Here is a 14,693-nt window from a genome sequence, read left to right as displayed (position 1 = left end):
CCTCTGAGCTATTCACAAGAAAAATATTTAAAAAAATAAAGCAGATTTATCTATTGCTATAAAGTATCTACCCATGCAGTGCTTTGAAAGGGGTCTGCAACTCTGGCAGGTATTTTCAGAGGTCCAGAGTTTGACAATGGTTCAACCACTGTTGTAGTGCGTATACTGTCTGCAGCTAAACCAGATGAAACAGTTATGAGTTTGCACTTTGAAATGACTTATTTCTCTTTAGTTCATAACAGAATTCTACAGACTAGAAACAGGCTTTCAGCTTATCTTGCATGGTAGGTACTTTTCAGTACAATGATACAATTCCTTTATACCTCCAAAAAGGCCATTGCTGCTTCATCTTCTTGTAGTAAATCTCCATATAAAGCAGCCCACTGCAGAACCAGTCGAATGACTCGCCTTTTATTGTTGAGGGCATAATCCATTTTCTCCTGCTCTGTACCCTGGGAAGGCTGGGCATGATAGGTGCCATGGTGTCAAGGAAAATGCTCAGTGATTGAAAATATCAAAACCAGTGTGAATTCACAAACAACTGACTTCCAACGAACCATTTTCAGGGTGTTCAAATGTAACTTTCCAATATATACTTTTGATTTTGGACTGCTGCTAGCATAAAGACTTGTGAACCTTTCACATTCATACTAAAAAGTAAAAAGACAGCGAATTCTCTAAAGAGCACAGGAATGATCACAATCTCACCACAGAGACAGTTGCTATAGGGGAGCAGGACAGAAATGACAATTGGAACAATAGAGAAGAGGATTAATCATGGAGACTGAAGAAGGGCATTTCTCCTTGTTCTTTGGAGACAGCTGAAGAAAAAGAACACTTGGTGTTTATTAACAATTCCAGTCTTCCATTTGTGAATGGGAATGAAGCACCAGTGTTACTCCTTTTATTTTTAGAAGTTACTGTAACCCAAGGTGAATCTCAGTCCCATTATGGCAAGGGGACCAGGAACTTTACCCCATAGAGATATGGGGTAAAATAAAAAATTCTGTAGTGGCCTCATCTTACACATGAGGAAAGCAGAAGTTTCCACTCTATCAAATAAAGCATATTTGGGTCACAATACTTTGTGATAGCTATTTTGTGGTAAAGAATAAGAAAATATGGGAAACATTTCATTGAGCTTTTTCATGATTGAGTGTCAACATAACAAAAATATGCAAATGTTTTTGGCAAAAAGGCCAAAAGTAACATTTATTGAAAGCAAGAAACCACGAAAAAACTAAAGGCACAATGGGCAACAAACTGAGATAATTTCAGCTTTTAACCTATGTGAAAATGAAGAATAATCCCCAGCAGAAATAGAACATGAAGATTTGTGTGCCTACTTGTCACTGATCAGAAGTTAACAATGTATATTTAATCTGTTTCCCAATAAACTGATAGCTGAATGTGAAGTAAGCACTGAATGAGTTCAGTTACATCTTCAGCTTTTCTTCCCAGATACCAAAATTCTAATTGTCATGAATAATATTATTCCCACTTACATAGCAATGTTCAATATTAACAGCTGACATGCTTTCACTCACAGCAAAGTCCATTATCCCCTCACGGTGCTCTTTCAGTTGTTCTAACAAAAGATTTTAAAATATTCATTAGAAAATTAAATATTAATTAGAAATCAAAGGTACCTACTTATTTTAAGCTTCTCATATAGAAGCATTTGTCTAAGAAATACTAATAAAATATCATGTGAAAAAGCAGCTCATGCTTTCTGAAAGATCCTCCTGCCCCAAATCCCTTGCAGTGATTTGACATGCTACCAGGGTTACTGGGGCACTCATTTGACTGACAAAATTTCTGCATTTTAATTTCACCCAGACAGGTTTAAGATGACTGAACATGTCAGTACATTTATGGGAGTACATAAGTCAAAGGGTCATAAGAAGTAAATAATTTATGGTAAGCTATGTACTCTCATGTCTCAGGGAACAAGTCTAACATTCTACCGAGTAGTTTTTGTCATGGCATTTTTACCTTTTAAACACTGTAATTATTTAATGCATTTTTATTTTATTAACTGACTCACCACAGCGAATGGTAATTTTTCTGTATTTTTACTGTTCATTTATAGTAACTGCTCCTTTATTAACATTATCATAGGGAGAGTCAATGAAGGGTTCTCCCATTTTTATGGGACCTACAGGATGCAGCTTCATGGCAAAGATCATGCATACTTGCAACAAGTGTCAGATAATTGTAAAATATTTATCAACACCAACATGGTTAGAGTTCAATATATATCTTTCTAGTTATGTCTAGCATATGCTAGGAAATGGAAGCAATTCTGAAGTCTGTTCTTCCCTGCATGGGAACACTTAACCCTATCAACAGCTGTGCAAAATCAGCACCCATTACTACAACAGAATGCTAACTATTTTGCTGGTATGATGGTAAAGGAGGTTCACAAAATATACGTACAGGAACACACTAAAGGCTACCATCTACAGAAAGCAAAAGAGGAGTTTATACTTTGAAAGTTTTTAGAGAGTGCTCCTTTATAGATGCACACCTGCACACATGATCACACACTTGCATTATCCCAGGTGCACTTTTGGAGGTGCTACTCTATTTCAAGTATTTTTTATGACTTTGTCCTGCCTCCCTCTGACAAGCTGTAGCTCTGAGAATTTGTCCATTTCCATCTCTGTGTAGAAAATAGGGGAACAGGGGCCTTGGTCCAACAGGCAGCATGGCAGGGGGCTTGGAACTAGATGATCTTAAGGTCTTTTCCAACCCTAACCATTCTATGATTATCTAGCACTACTCATATTCATATGCTGCCAGATAAAATAGTAACATAAGTTGGTATAGGAAAATAGACTTATACTGATTTAAAATTAGGAGCTGGAGCAAAAACAGTGTTTCTGACTGAATCACCTCCCTTCTTTTTTGTGTTTTGATTTCCTAACTACACATAACTAATCTCTCCTTAGTATCTCAGCACCAGCAAACCTTTTTGTAGACTGATTTTGCTCAGAAAAGATAAGCTTTGTTAGCAACCTTTCAACTCTAACTATAAATTTCAATGGTACAATCAACAGAGCCCGGTTTGATTTTCCATATTCAGAATGGACCAAATAAACAATAATTCAGCTCTAGGAAAAGCTGACACTAAAGCAGTGGGATACCAGTTACTTCCAGCCCTCCTTTTCCTCACTGAAAAGAATTAGCATGATGCTTGCCAAAACCCACTTAAGACCGTGGTCTTACCCTGTTCTCCAGAATACATTTCATCACAACTGAGTATGTATACATAAGTAATGCTACCACTTTGGTCTTCAGAAAAGCTTTTGCCCTATAAACAATGAAGTACATTTTGCTTATGCATCTGATTTTCCCAGTTACTGGATATCAGAGGTATACTATTATACCTGAGGATAGGCAATTCTGAGTCTCAAATGGACCGACTGAATAACACAAGCTAGATAAATCAGAGAAAAAAGCTCAAAACAAAAAGTTCTGTCCTTTCCTTCCCCTCTCAAATCTGTCAGCAACAGCATTTCATATCCTTTTGATATCCAAAACTATGTGGTTCTGGAAAATGTGTTTTTTTCAGGTGTACGAACAATTTTCTGCAGACCACTTTTATGGGTCCAAAGGTTTTAAAAACAATTACTGTCCTTGCTAGGAGTAACACAAATGGATTCTCAAGCTTGCCAGACAAGGACATGATGCTCTATTTTGTTGTTTCAAGGGGTTAGCTTTCCTAGATGTCACTCGCCCCACTGAGCTTCAAGGAAAGCACACTTTTACACCACTCTGATTCTAAAAAATAAATAGGGAATTGAAGTTATTATACCCCTGTCAGAATTCTATAAACCAGAAAACATTATATGTTTATTTAATGCTCCCAGTCACTTGATAGCTTCAAGTCACTGTGCACAGGGAAAACTCTCAGTGCCCAGCAGCTCCCCAAACTAAATGACTTGCCACAAACTGGCTGATGGACATTTCACAGACTCCTCCTGTAAAACATGCAGACAGTATGAGAACCACCTCCAGCAACTAATGCTATCCATTGTAAGCTTTTATCTCATAAGTATTTGCATGCAATTGAAATTTCTTGCAGTTTGTCAACATTTGCTATAGATCATTATTATTAGAGATTATTATTATTTTCATTGATAACTATTATGACAGCACCTAGAAACTGCTTACCCATTATTCTACTAGTTTAGGTACCCTTTTGCCTGAAGCAGTTTTCAGCTTGTAATCTATAAAGTAGACCATTGAAATCACTAAAACATAATGATCTCAGTTAAAATCTAGGTGCTGTAGCTCAGCAAAAGAAAACAAAAACAAATAAAAAAGAAAGGATACAGGAAGGGTAATCCAAACTTTTATGTAATTTCATTTATCTGGTGGAGGAGCAGTACATTTCTTTCCCTTGGAATAGTAATCAGCACAGGAAAGATACAGTTTTCATGCTTCAGGACTGTATCTCATCATTGGTATACACTATCTATTTCATAGTTGTTGAACTATGGATAGCTCTTCATCAGACACTGAGAACCTACCCACAAGGCACAGCCTCCATGAAATGTGATGTACTTCTTGAGAGAGAGAAGCTTCAGTCTCATCACCAACAGGGATAGCTGTTAAAGGCATGTAACTTTTCCCTTACAAAAGGATATTGTGCCATCAAGGCTGGGCAGAGCTGACTATTTGGCATAAAAACACAGTGCATCATAATAAAATCATTTAAAACAGAATCTGTGAAAAGAGAAGAAAGAAAACTGTCCATTAAGCCCTTGCAAACAGCTTGGGGATCACAAAGATGAGTTTTCTTCCCACTGAAGTATCTTTTTCTCCCTCTGCTGATAATAAAGGGGTCTTTTTGCAGTTTGTTTGAAGATATTAAGTATGAAAATGGGGAATGAACAAATACGAGCTGTAATATTAAGCTTTCATTCTTGTCTGCGTGAATTTTACTGCACTGTTGTTAACAGGCATTTGCTTGTGTCAAAGGGAAATTTGGCACAGCAAAAAATCCCCAACAAAACAACATCTGTGCTACAGTGAACCATTTGGATACAATTACATTAGAACATATATGACCAATATGACGGACATTTTCTCTGGCAAAAACCAGCAAGCTATTTTTAATGTTAAAATGATCTGTGGTAGCACTGGTGTAAATCCCAGTTTGCCTTGTCTTTGCACTTGTGACAAGAAAGATTTATGAAGCCTGGCTGCAGAGGCCAGAATAAGTTTGGCAGTGAGACTAAACTGTTTCTTACTTTTAAACTATGCAAGTCTTATATGGAACCACTAAAAAAAAATAAACACAATACCCTGGGTATCATTTCTATGTGCAACTTTTGAGAAACAGAGAAACACTTAAAAACCCCTGTATGTAACAGGGATGTCAGGAAAATTATGTTGACTGTGGAATGTAGCATTACATCACGGCTTCCACCATAATTCATGTATGAAAATACCTCTCAGTTGACAAAACTAACCTCCAGAAGGGTGGGACTTTTTCTTTCCATAATATCCAGTGCAAAGTGGATTTTAACAATTCTTAAAGGAATGCATAAACTAAAAATTTGATTTTACAGCACTCTGAGCTTCTATACCTTAAATATAGCTTTGCTTGTGAATTGTGATGTTTTGTATCCCATTAGGATATACCTATAATCTGGTCATTGGATGTTTTGGGGAAAATTTTAAAAGATTTTAAAATAATTCATTTTAGAAAATTGTATAATACACAGATACTATGAATAGCAAATTTCTGATTATATACTTGTCAGCTTAAAGAACAATATTCTGCTTGTAATCCTAATAAGCAAGTGTCTGCGAAGGCTGTAATTTTTATTCTTAAAAGTGGTTAAAATACACACTGTAAAAGGATTTATGTAATCTTTCAATTCTTCCACCATCTATGAACCACTAAATAAGTTTCTCCAGTATGATGAGGTCATTAACAGATTACCTGGATTTTAGAATGCATTTGAATAGACACTCCTTAGACATCTGCAATGTAAAAAGAACTTGCTAAAGTGATATCATGTAGCTTAATATAAAACTCTGTCCATTACTTTATCGTAATTAGGAGGAATATTTTGTGTCTGACTCTTTTTAAAAATTAAAGTACTTACTAACAGTAAGTCAGCAACTATCTGGTCTTTTTACACTAATGAAAAGCAGCCTATTAAATGCAGTTGCAGCAACCTGCATTTGTAGGACTTGACCCATGGTGTTCTGAGTTCTTCTGAGTAACAAATTTTCTTCCCCTGAAAATGGGAAAGGATCACAAACCAGTATTTTAAACTATAATACTTTAAGTGTGATATGGATATGAAAATTTGGGAATATTTATATTAGCATAATGCAATGGCTGGAGGTATCAAGCTGGTTCTCAGTATTAAGTGACATCCAAAACTAGGAGTATGAGTACGAGTATCACCGGGTGGTAATGCATGCTGTATCCTGGTCTTAGAGTTGTGCCTAATCAAAGTCATGACCAGTGATCTGGCACCTTTTGGGATTTTACCGCTCTACTCCGAACCAAAAGTGCAGGTACAATAGAATGGGCTTGTTATCTTTACTTCTAGATTTTACTTCTAGATTGTTATCTTTAATTCTAGATTTCCTAGGTTTTCTTAGGGTTGTTACAGAGCAGTGGACAGTTCTTGTTCTGGAAAAAAAACCCTATCACTGTCTGCTTTTCGAAGTGTCATACTGCAGTATTCCCCCAGAAAGAATATCTTATGAAGTAATAATAACACAGCCTTTGTCATGTAGATACCTGTAGCTTCATTTAGAGTTCCTTCAAGGCGCATAGTTTCTAGAAAGTGCTCTAAAATTTTCTCAGGGGTTCCTGACATCACAATATACCTGAGGGAGGGAAAGGAACAGTTAGTCTCATAGGCAAAACAGCTAATAAAGAGCTGTGTACCAGTCAGAAGACAAGGACTGCCAAGTGCCAGTGTACAAATAACCTTCTCTGACTGGAATCTTGGTGTGGTTTAGGACAAAACCAGTGACACTCTTTGTGGCCTTCCCCCTGTAAAGTGGGAGCAGTAACACTCTCTACCTTACCCAGGGAATATGAGATGACAGGCAGCCTCCTCCCCACACAAGTACTCCAGTATAACACCACCCTAGTTACACCACAATCCGCAGAGCTGCACTGGTGCAGACCTGAGGAAGTGCAATCAGAAATGCTTCTCCACTCAGAAAAAGTATCTCAGTAATGACAGCAATTGAATAGCATTAGAGGGTCCTAACAGACTCACTATGAGGATGAAATGAGAACTGGTGTGTATTAGTGTCAGAGCAAGGAAACAAATTCCTTTGCATCGCTAACAGGGTCTGAGAAGATGGGGACAGATAACGAAATAACACACTGTGTCTTCAAATTTGTGCAATGCCTTAGATAGTGGAAGTAAGTTTTTCAAGTGAATAAACATAGGAGTGTACCATTTCCTGGAGTAAACAGGGAGGTAAGACAACTAGTGTAACAGTCAGTTTTTTTCTGGCAGAAATACTAGCAATATTTTAAGTACCAGCAAAATATCATCTGATATTGCTAAACGTGGCCTGTCGTTTTCTTTTCCTTGCAGATCAGATTTTTTCATCTTTTCCTCCATTTTTTTCAATCTTTGCATCTTTTTTCTTTTCTTTTAATCCAACTGATAAAGTATGAAACTTTAAAAAAAAAAAAGAAAAAAAAGAAAGAGAAAAGAGAGAGAGAGAGAAAAAAAACCCCAAGAAGTGAAGATACTCTGCTCCTGCTGAGAAATAAGTGGTGGAGCTGAGCTCCTGGGAGCTCCTCCTCACTTTGAGTGCTGACCGCCACAGTTCTTTTACCTGCCAACCCCTTTGGAAGAACCGTATTGATGTCCCAAGAACATAAACACTTGTTAAGCCAGTGCACATTCTCGCAGAGATACCAACCATGTATCTAAGTGTGTGAAGCAGAGAAATCACAGGTTGCTGTACTCTGAATATGAAAGTGAAAATGAACAGTGAAGTGACTTGCAGGGGCGCGGAATTCATCCTGCATGAGTGTGATCACCCATAAAGAGTTGGATCTTGGGAGTGAGAACTTCAGAGCCAGTCCTTCGAGGCAAAACTGTCACTGTTTGAAAGTGTGGCTCAGGGAGCTATGTAAGAGCTATGCTTCCTCAGTAGAGCAGGTAGTAGAACCCAAACTGCAACTGAGAGGATCTGATCCCAAAGTGAAGCTTTCCCCAAGACAGATGAAGAAGATTAGTTTCTTGGTTGACTGGATATCTTAGGGATCAACTTTGGGATGCAGAATATTTCTCTAGTGCAAAATTCTGTGTACCTGCTTAGGAAGCAGAGCCCAAAGGGCAGCTCAGCTGAAGAGGTATCAGTGATGTAAGCTACCCAACTAAGGGCAAAGCAGCAAGCCTTTAAGAAGAGGTCCCTTTAAAGCTTTCTTTTTGGGTACATCTTCAAAAGTACTGAACAGCCAACTAACACATTCCAGTAATGCATTCTGGAAATCAGACCACATCAGTAACTTTGATTTGAACTCTCAAGCAGAAATGTAGCCACTTACTCTATTTACTAACAAAAGAAACAAAAGAAACATTATCTTCAAAACCAGTGAACTCACTTCCAAAGTTTTTAAACCAAAAGACACTTCCAACACACTATTAACAAAGTAATCTGCTGAAAAGCAGAGCGTGAACTTTCAAGGTAGCTTCCTCTTTTGTGTAGCTTATGTCCATTTGTTGTTGTTATCAGCAAAAGCTCCCCTGATGGCACATTTGATCTTCTTTCAAAAGCTCCCTTGCTGACCAAATGCATAAAATATTTACAGAAATGAAATACTGAGCTTTACCTGAAAATATTCCTGGAATGTAAGGTCTAAAATACAATTTAACCAGGAACCATAAATGTCTCTAGCTACTTCTATAGAATTCTGAACAAGAAAACGTTAAATAACGCAGACAATGCTGGTGTAAAGAGTTGTAAGGAAGGTAGCGTTTGAAATATGTTAAATGCAACTTTCATTTTTGAAAGCATGAAAAATATATCAGACCCAAGAAAACGGATTTAAATCTGCGACCATGTTGCTGTACATTCCAGCTGCTAGTGCAAATCCATTGGCTGCAGTCCATTTAGACTGAAGTAGACAAAGAAAAATGTGTTGTAAAAGTACTTGTTTTACTGGTAGGACAGTTTGTTTTTCTAATAGAGCAAATGGAAGATGAAATGGTGTTTTCTGAAATACATGAAATGTGTATATAAAATACAAGGAATTGTTTATTCAACCCTTCACAAATCTTCACAAATCTTTTTACTCATGCAGATAAAATAGGTATATGAAATCCCAGATCAGACAAAAACTGTACCCAAAATATCTCACAGTAAATTAGCTCTTTCCTTGAGAAAAAGTAAGGTCCAAGGTAAAGAATTCAAAACTTCTTGGCGCTTATTTTGTTGGAGTCATTTTAGCTTTTTAGAAGAAAATTGTTCATCCGTTTGCAAATAAGACATTTACAAACCTTTAAGGGTTTTACCAACATTTGGAATGATAACAGCCTCACTCTACTCTTATCACAGTAGTATCCAAACAGAATTGTACTTTTTCGCTTTCAGTAAGAAAGTAAAGAAAATATAATGAATATTGTTATTATAGTTCAAACCTATTCTGTAAGACAAGCTGTGTGACTTTGATTGTATGAGATCTTTTTTGTGTATAAATTGTACCTAGCAAACTCTTACTGGAATCCAGAGTCAAAATCCAAAATGAAAATCTCTGTTCTTAACAATAAAACAATGTATTTTCCTTGTGTACTTTACACAGTAGCTCAGCTTAATAGGGTTTCAGCATTCTCCATGTGCAGTCTATTTAGAAGCTATTACATGAGATAAGTATTTACAGTGAGATCTTTAGGGAATTATTGTGTAAAGACATAGAACTGGTGTGCTGCTGGAAATGGATATATTATCTAGTATGGGGCATGTGATCAGCTGATGATTAGAAAGAACTAAAATTCACATGCACTGCATTCTTCCATAGAAAGGGGGAATATGCTATTGTTTGGATAATAATACCATATGAAAAGGTTAATCATTGTCTGACATTCGCACTATTGAATGAAAACATACTTGTGCTGAGGCTGTGAATTTCCTTGATTAGAAACTCTGTTTCCTGCTGGGATCTTCTCCAACACCAAGACATCTTGGTCGTGTTCTTTGAGTCTTACTGTATTTGCTTCCACATCCTGCAATACAAGTTACTTTTAATAAAGTAATTACACCCAATTTGGCTGATTAGTTACTCTGAAAAAGTGAATGTCTTTCAAATACAAAGGCTCTGGGGTTGGTTCTTTTCCCCTGTGTTTATCTATTCTGATTTCTCACAGGCATAATCAACAGGGAAGCACTGGCAGTGGGGGAAGAGACAGAGAATTGTGGGAGCAAGAAGCATGTGAAAAATCTCTGGCTATGGCAAAGGAAAAAAAATGTTTCCCGAAAAACAGAGTGCCTACCCCAAAATTTCCATATGTAATGTAATCTCTGGTCCTACTTATATGTAAACATTGTGATCTGTAATCTGACTTTTCTTTTTTAAAAGAAAGAAAATGTCACTTAAAAATGGTCTTAGCTCAGTTTAAATTGTCAGTGAACTTCATTTTCTACTACCAGATCACAGAAGAAAAAAAAAAGAATTAAACATAATGTCCGTTCAAATAACACACATGAAAATAAGTAAGACCGTGGACTTCGATCTTCTTTCAATTATCAACCAAAGCTAAATCAGCTAAATCAGGAGTCTCCATGGCCAACCCAACCTTACTGCCGGTGGGATACTTGTTCTCTTTTGTACAGTAAATACAATCTTATGTCATCTAGCACAATACTCTGTCTGGACTGGGTCTACGGCTGCAATACTGGGCATGTATACATTCAAATACAGGATGATACTGTTCTTGACTTCCTATACCATGAATAATCAATCACAAACCAGCCTGTATTTACGGACTTTGGAACACATTTGCCCTAACATGATAACTGTAAATTAGAACTCTCTGATAAAGACAGCTGTGTATTTACCTGTAGCTTATTTAATTTGCCACTTGATTCTGCCTTGAATCTATTAAGGTACCAGACACTGATTTATCTGGGAGAACAGGTGATCCTGTTTAACCCAGTATCTGGATGGAATAAGGAAAAACTGAACACTTGGCAAATTCTAGACCACAGAAATGTGAGAGACAAAACAGACTATTTTGTCCCATTTTCACAGCTGAGATAGGAACAGAAAAAGAGGAAAGATGATTTATATATTCTTTACTTGATCTTCTAAACTGTTGCATCTCTGGTCTGTAATTAGGGGCAGTTGAAACGTGGTTATCAGTATCAATAGATCCATAGAAATATGACAAACTCTAGAAAAAACTGCGATTTCTGATACCACACTGTTGGAGTGGCCCTTCCCACTCTTACCCTAAGGATCCGGTTGAAGTCCTCCTTGTCTACTCTCAAGAAGTGGCAGTTGTCTTCACGCAGAACAATGGATGCTGCTCTGGGAGCATCATTCACAAGTGCTAACTTGCCAAAATCATCTCCTTCGTGTAGAGTACATACCACACCCTGCACAGAGCAAAACATTTATATGCAGAAACCCATCATTACTCTGGATTCTATTGAAAGTCCTTGTACAAACACTGGACTTCACAATCAAATACCAAAACAAATCTATTTGGCACGAAATCAACAGCCAAAATAATGACTAGGAAACAATACTTGATAGCTGGTTATTACTATTACTAAAGAAATGCAAGAATAGAAAAGAATTGGCTTGTTCTCTGAAATTACATTCAGCTTGAAGGACTCTTCCAGCCCTGCTGAAGACAGAAAGTTGTTGAGTTGTTTGGTTTTTATTTACAGAGGCCCTAAAAAATAAGATCAAGTTTGCAGAAATAACATATAACAACTCACCCTCAGCTGGTGTAAATCAGCAATGCTCCATTTACTACAGTTTATAGTAACAGAAGATCTGGCTCACCCAGTGATGTAAAAACACTATCTAAATATGGGTTACTTAGGAATAGACTTAGCACCAGGGCCTCTATGCTAAATTTTGGTGACATGCTTGGTATTCAGAATGGAGGATTCCCAGTCACTGAATGAAATATCAATAGAGAAGTAGGGATTTTTAAAGACACGAGGGATTCCTCTGCACCAAATTCCTATTTTTTTACCTTGGAAAATCTCTCATAAATGGGAAATATAACAGAGATGCTTTTCAGTCTACAACTTGATTAAAATGAAGAGCTGGCATAAATTTGGGAGGGATTCATCTAACCTGAGAACCACTAGTCACAAAGCAGTACTTTTGTCAGACACCCCTGATGTGCGAGAGAAGTTAGTCATACACGTGCAAGTATATAGGGACAGGGCAAAAAACCCCATGAGAAGGAAGTCTGTCAATTCACCAAATTCCAGCCAATTACTTTGTCCTAAAGATATTAATGTAGCTCTCCAGAACTATATTCAGAAAGTGTGTAATATATCCTGAAATTATACAGCAATCAACTGGAAGCTTAATCAGTGAAACCACTGGATCATTTCTTAATGAAATTACATTCAATTTGTTTCCTCAGACAAAGCAATTTTGCTCTAAATTAAACTGTGCTCCTTCAAAGTTTACTCTTACAATTTTAATAATAAGAATCATATAAAAAGGCTTCTGAAAAAAATACCTTGCCATAAATGACTACGTTTACTGATCCCTTTAGGATAATGTACCAAGAAGTACCTTCTTCTCCCTGATTAAATACTACAAGAGAGAGAAAAGATTTTATGGTGAGAATATACTTACTTAAAATATAAATGGATCAGATTCTGTACTCAATAAAATTCAAGGTAACTCTACTGCAGTCATATTAATGTCTACTGTGACAAAGGACATACTATGATTCTTAAAGAAATTGCCTTCTGATTTTAGAAAAAAAAAAAACCATGCTCATATAGTAGTTATTTTATTACATTGATGTGAAAGTTGCATTTACAAGACAATTGCAACGTCTACTTTATCAATACATGCCAGGTCATCAATTACTAACCAGATTTGGATCCCACCAGTAGCACAAACTTCTAACCCAATTCTTTAGTGGCTGTGAATTTGACATTCACTTGCTAAAACTTCTCAGTATAAACAGGGCTGAGTGATCTAACATTTTAAATCATTTATTTTATGCAGCAAGTCTTTTCTTTAATAAAAAGATAATATTAAATTACATTTTCAGTAGCTATTGGTACAACCCAAAATTCTAGATAAGAACACACCCAAATTGTGGGTGACGCATACATCCAACCAAGGATATAGAATTAATTTTGGTACTGTCCCTGCAACTGGTAGGACTAAACCAACACCTATTACCCCAGGTGTTAAACAGAGTGCCAGTCAGGTTTGAAGAGAGCATCCAAGTTTTGCTCGTCATTTAAACGTTAAGAATTTAAATGTTCATGCCCCAGATAAGAAAGAAGATCTGACAGGACTACATGTACTTACAGACTGTTCCTGCTTTGGGATGTGACTCAAAAATGAGGACACCTGCTAATTCTCGCTTTACCTTAAAAGAAGGAGAGAAAAAAAAAATAGGTTTGATATGTATCTTATTCCTCCTGGTGAGAGAAAGTCACATCATATACCCCAGTTGCTATTTGCCTTCCCTCTGCATCGTTCAGCACTCACTCAGGTTCACACAGCCAGAGTGGTCTGCTTCACTTGATGTTCTATTTCCTACTGATTTACTTCACAGACCATGAGCATCTACATTTCCTGGCTCATGGCTCAGACAAGGGCTTCAAGATACATGTCTCCACATCTTTCTTTATACGCACACATGTGAAACCATCATTAACAACTAACATTAACATGATGGAACATTTCAAATGCCAATAGCTAATCTATTACAGAAGATGGGGCTTCCTGAAAGAACTTCTTTCAGGAAGAAACTTCTTCCTGTTCTACTCCTGTTCTTCCCTGAGAAATCAGCAGCCTTTCCCTTAATAAGCTAAGTTGAGCCACTTCCACTGTGTTGAGCTGTGAGGCACTGCCATCTGGACCTGCTAAGGCCCCTCTCCACATAACAGCTTCCCAGGCAAAAAGTTCACCCCATTACATCTTCCAAAACTGGAGAATGTGACAACACCCCTGGTGTCGTCTGATCCTCACTGTGTTTGTATTGCTCTGCTGTGATTAGCTCTTACTCTTACTTACCTCTAGTGAGACACTGTTTACCACCAATTTTTCTCACTGTAAATGCTATTAGTGTTACTTTCACAAAATAGCAGCCGCGCTGGGAACCTCATATTATCCTGAGTTTTCCTGTGTGCTGTACGTCTCCCTTCGTCCAGCCACCAATCTCCACGGATTTGAAGGCCAATGTCCAAGCAGTGGGATTCTTGTTTTCAGAAAATGTCAGCTGGTGACAATCCATGTTTCAGAAGTAGTACCATATAACTTAGCTGTCCCAAACACAGGTCGAAAGCTGGCTCCAGCATATATTTAGTAGTACTATTTTCATGCCATTTCCCCAACTGTTTAAATTGGATAAATTTTTAGGATATACAGAAAAACTTGGGGAGGAACTCTCAAACCCTAAACACAATCCAGATGAGAGTCTGGTGGCTGCATTTCCTTAGGTGGACAAGTTTAGCCTGTGATGTCCTGA

The 14,693-nt window shown here is 37.3% G+C and overlaps 1 protein-coding gene across 6 annotated transcripts in view; it reads right to left on the bottom strand.

The window, feature by feature from the left end:
- Positions 1-14,693, bottom strand: part of RAPGEF4 (Rap guanine nucleotide exchange factor 4) — a 151,580-nt gene that overhangs the window by 29,280 nt on the left and 107,607 nt on the right. For all 6 annotated transcript variants that reach the window (XM_061453768.1, XM_061453741.1, XM_061453750.1 and 3 more), the window contains 7 exons: positions 13,529-13,589; positions 12,717-12,793; positions 11,458-11,604; positions 10,117-10,232; positions 6,776-6,864; positions 4,656-4,734; positions 324-474 (listed from right to left, as the gene is read on the bottom strand). In XM_061453768.1, coding sequence (XP_061309752.1) covers positions 324-474; positions 4,656-4,734; positions 6,776-6,864; positions 10,117-10,232; positions 11,458-11,604; positions 12,717-12,793; positions 13,529-13,589 — 720 coding nt within the window. The remainder of the gene's footprint in view (positions 1-323; positions 475-4,655; positions 4,735-6,775; positions 6,865-10,116; positions 10,233-11,457; positions 11,605-12,716; positions 12,794-13,528; positions 13,590-14,693) is intronic.

Source organism: Pezoporus flaviventris, unplaced genomic scaffold (genome assembly GCF_033815535.1).
Source record: "Pezoporus flaviventris isolate CSIRO_AGI_PZ_B2104156 unplaced genomic scaffold, CSIRO_AGI_Pfla_v1 ptg000001l, whole genome shotgun sequence".
NCBI classification, from domain to species: Eukaryota; Metazoa; Chordata; class Aves; order Psittaciformes; family Psittacidae; genus Pezoporus; species Pezoporus flaviventris.
Note: the sequence above shows the minus strand (reverse complement) of the source record. Positions and strands in the feature narration are given on the sequence as shown.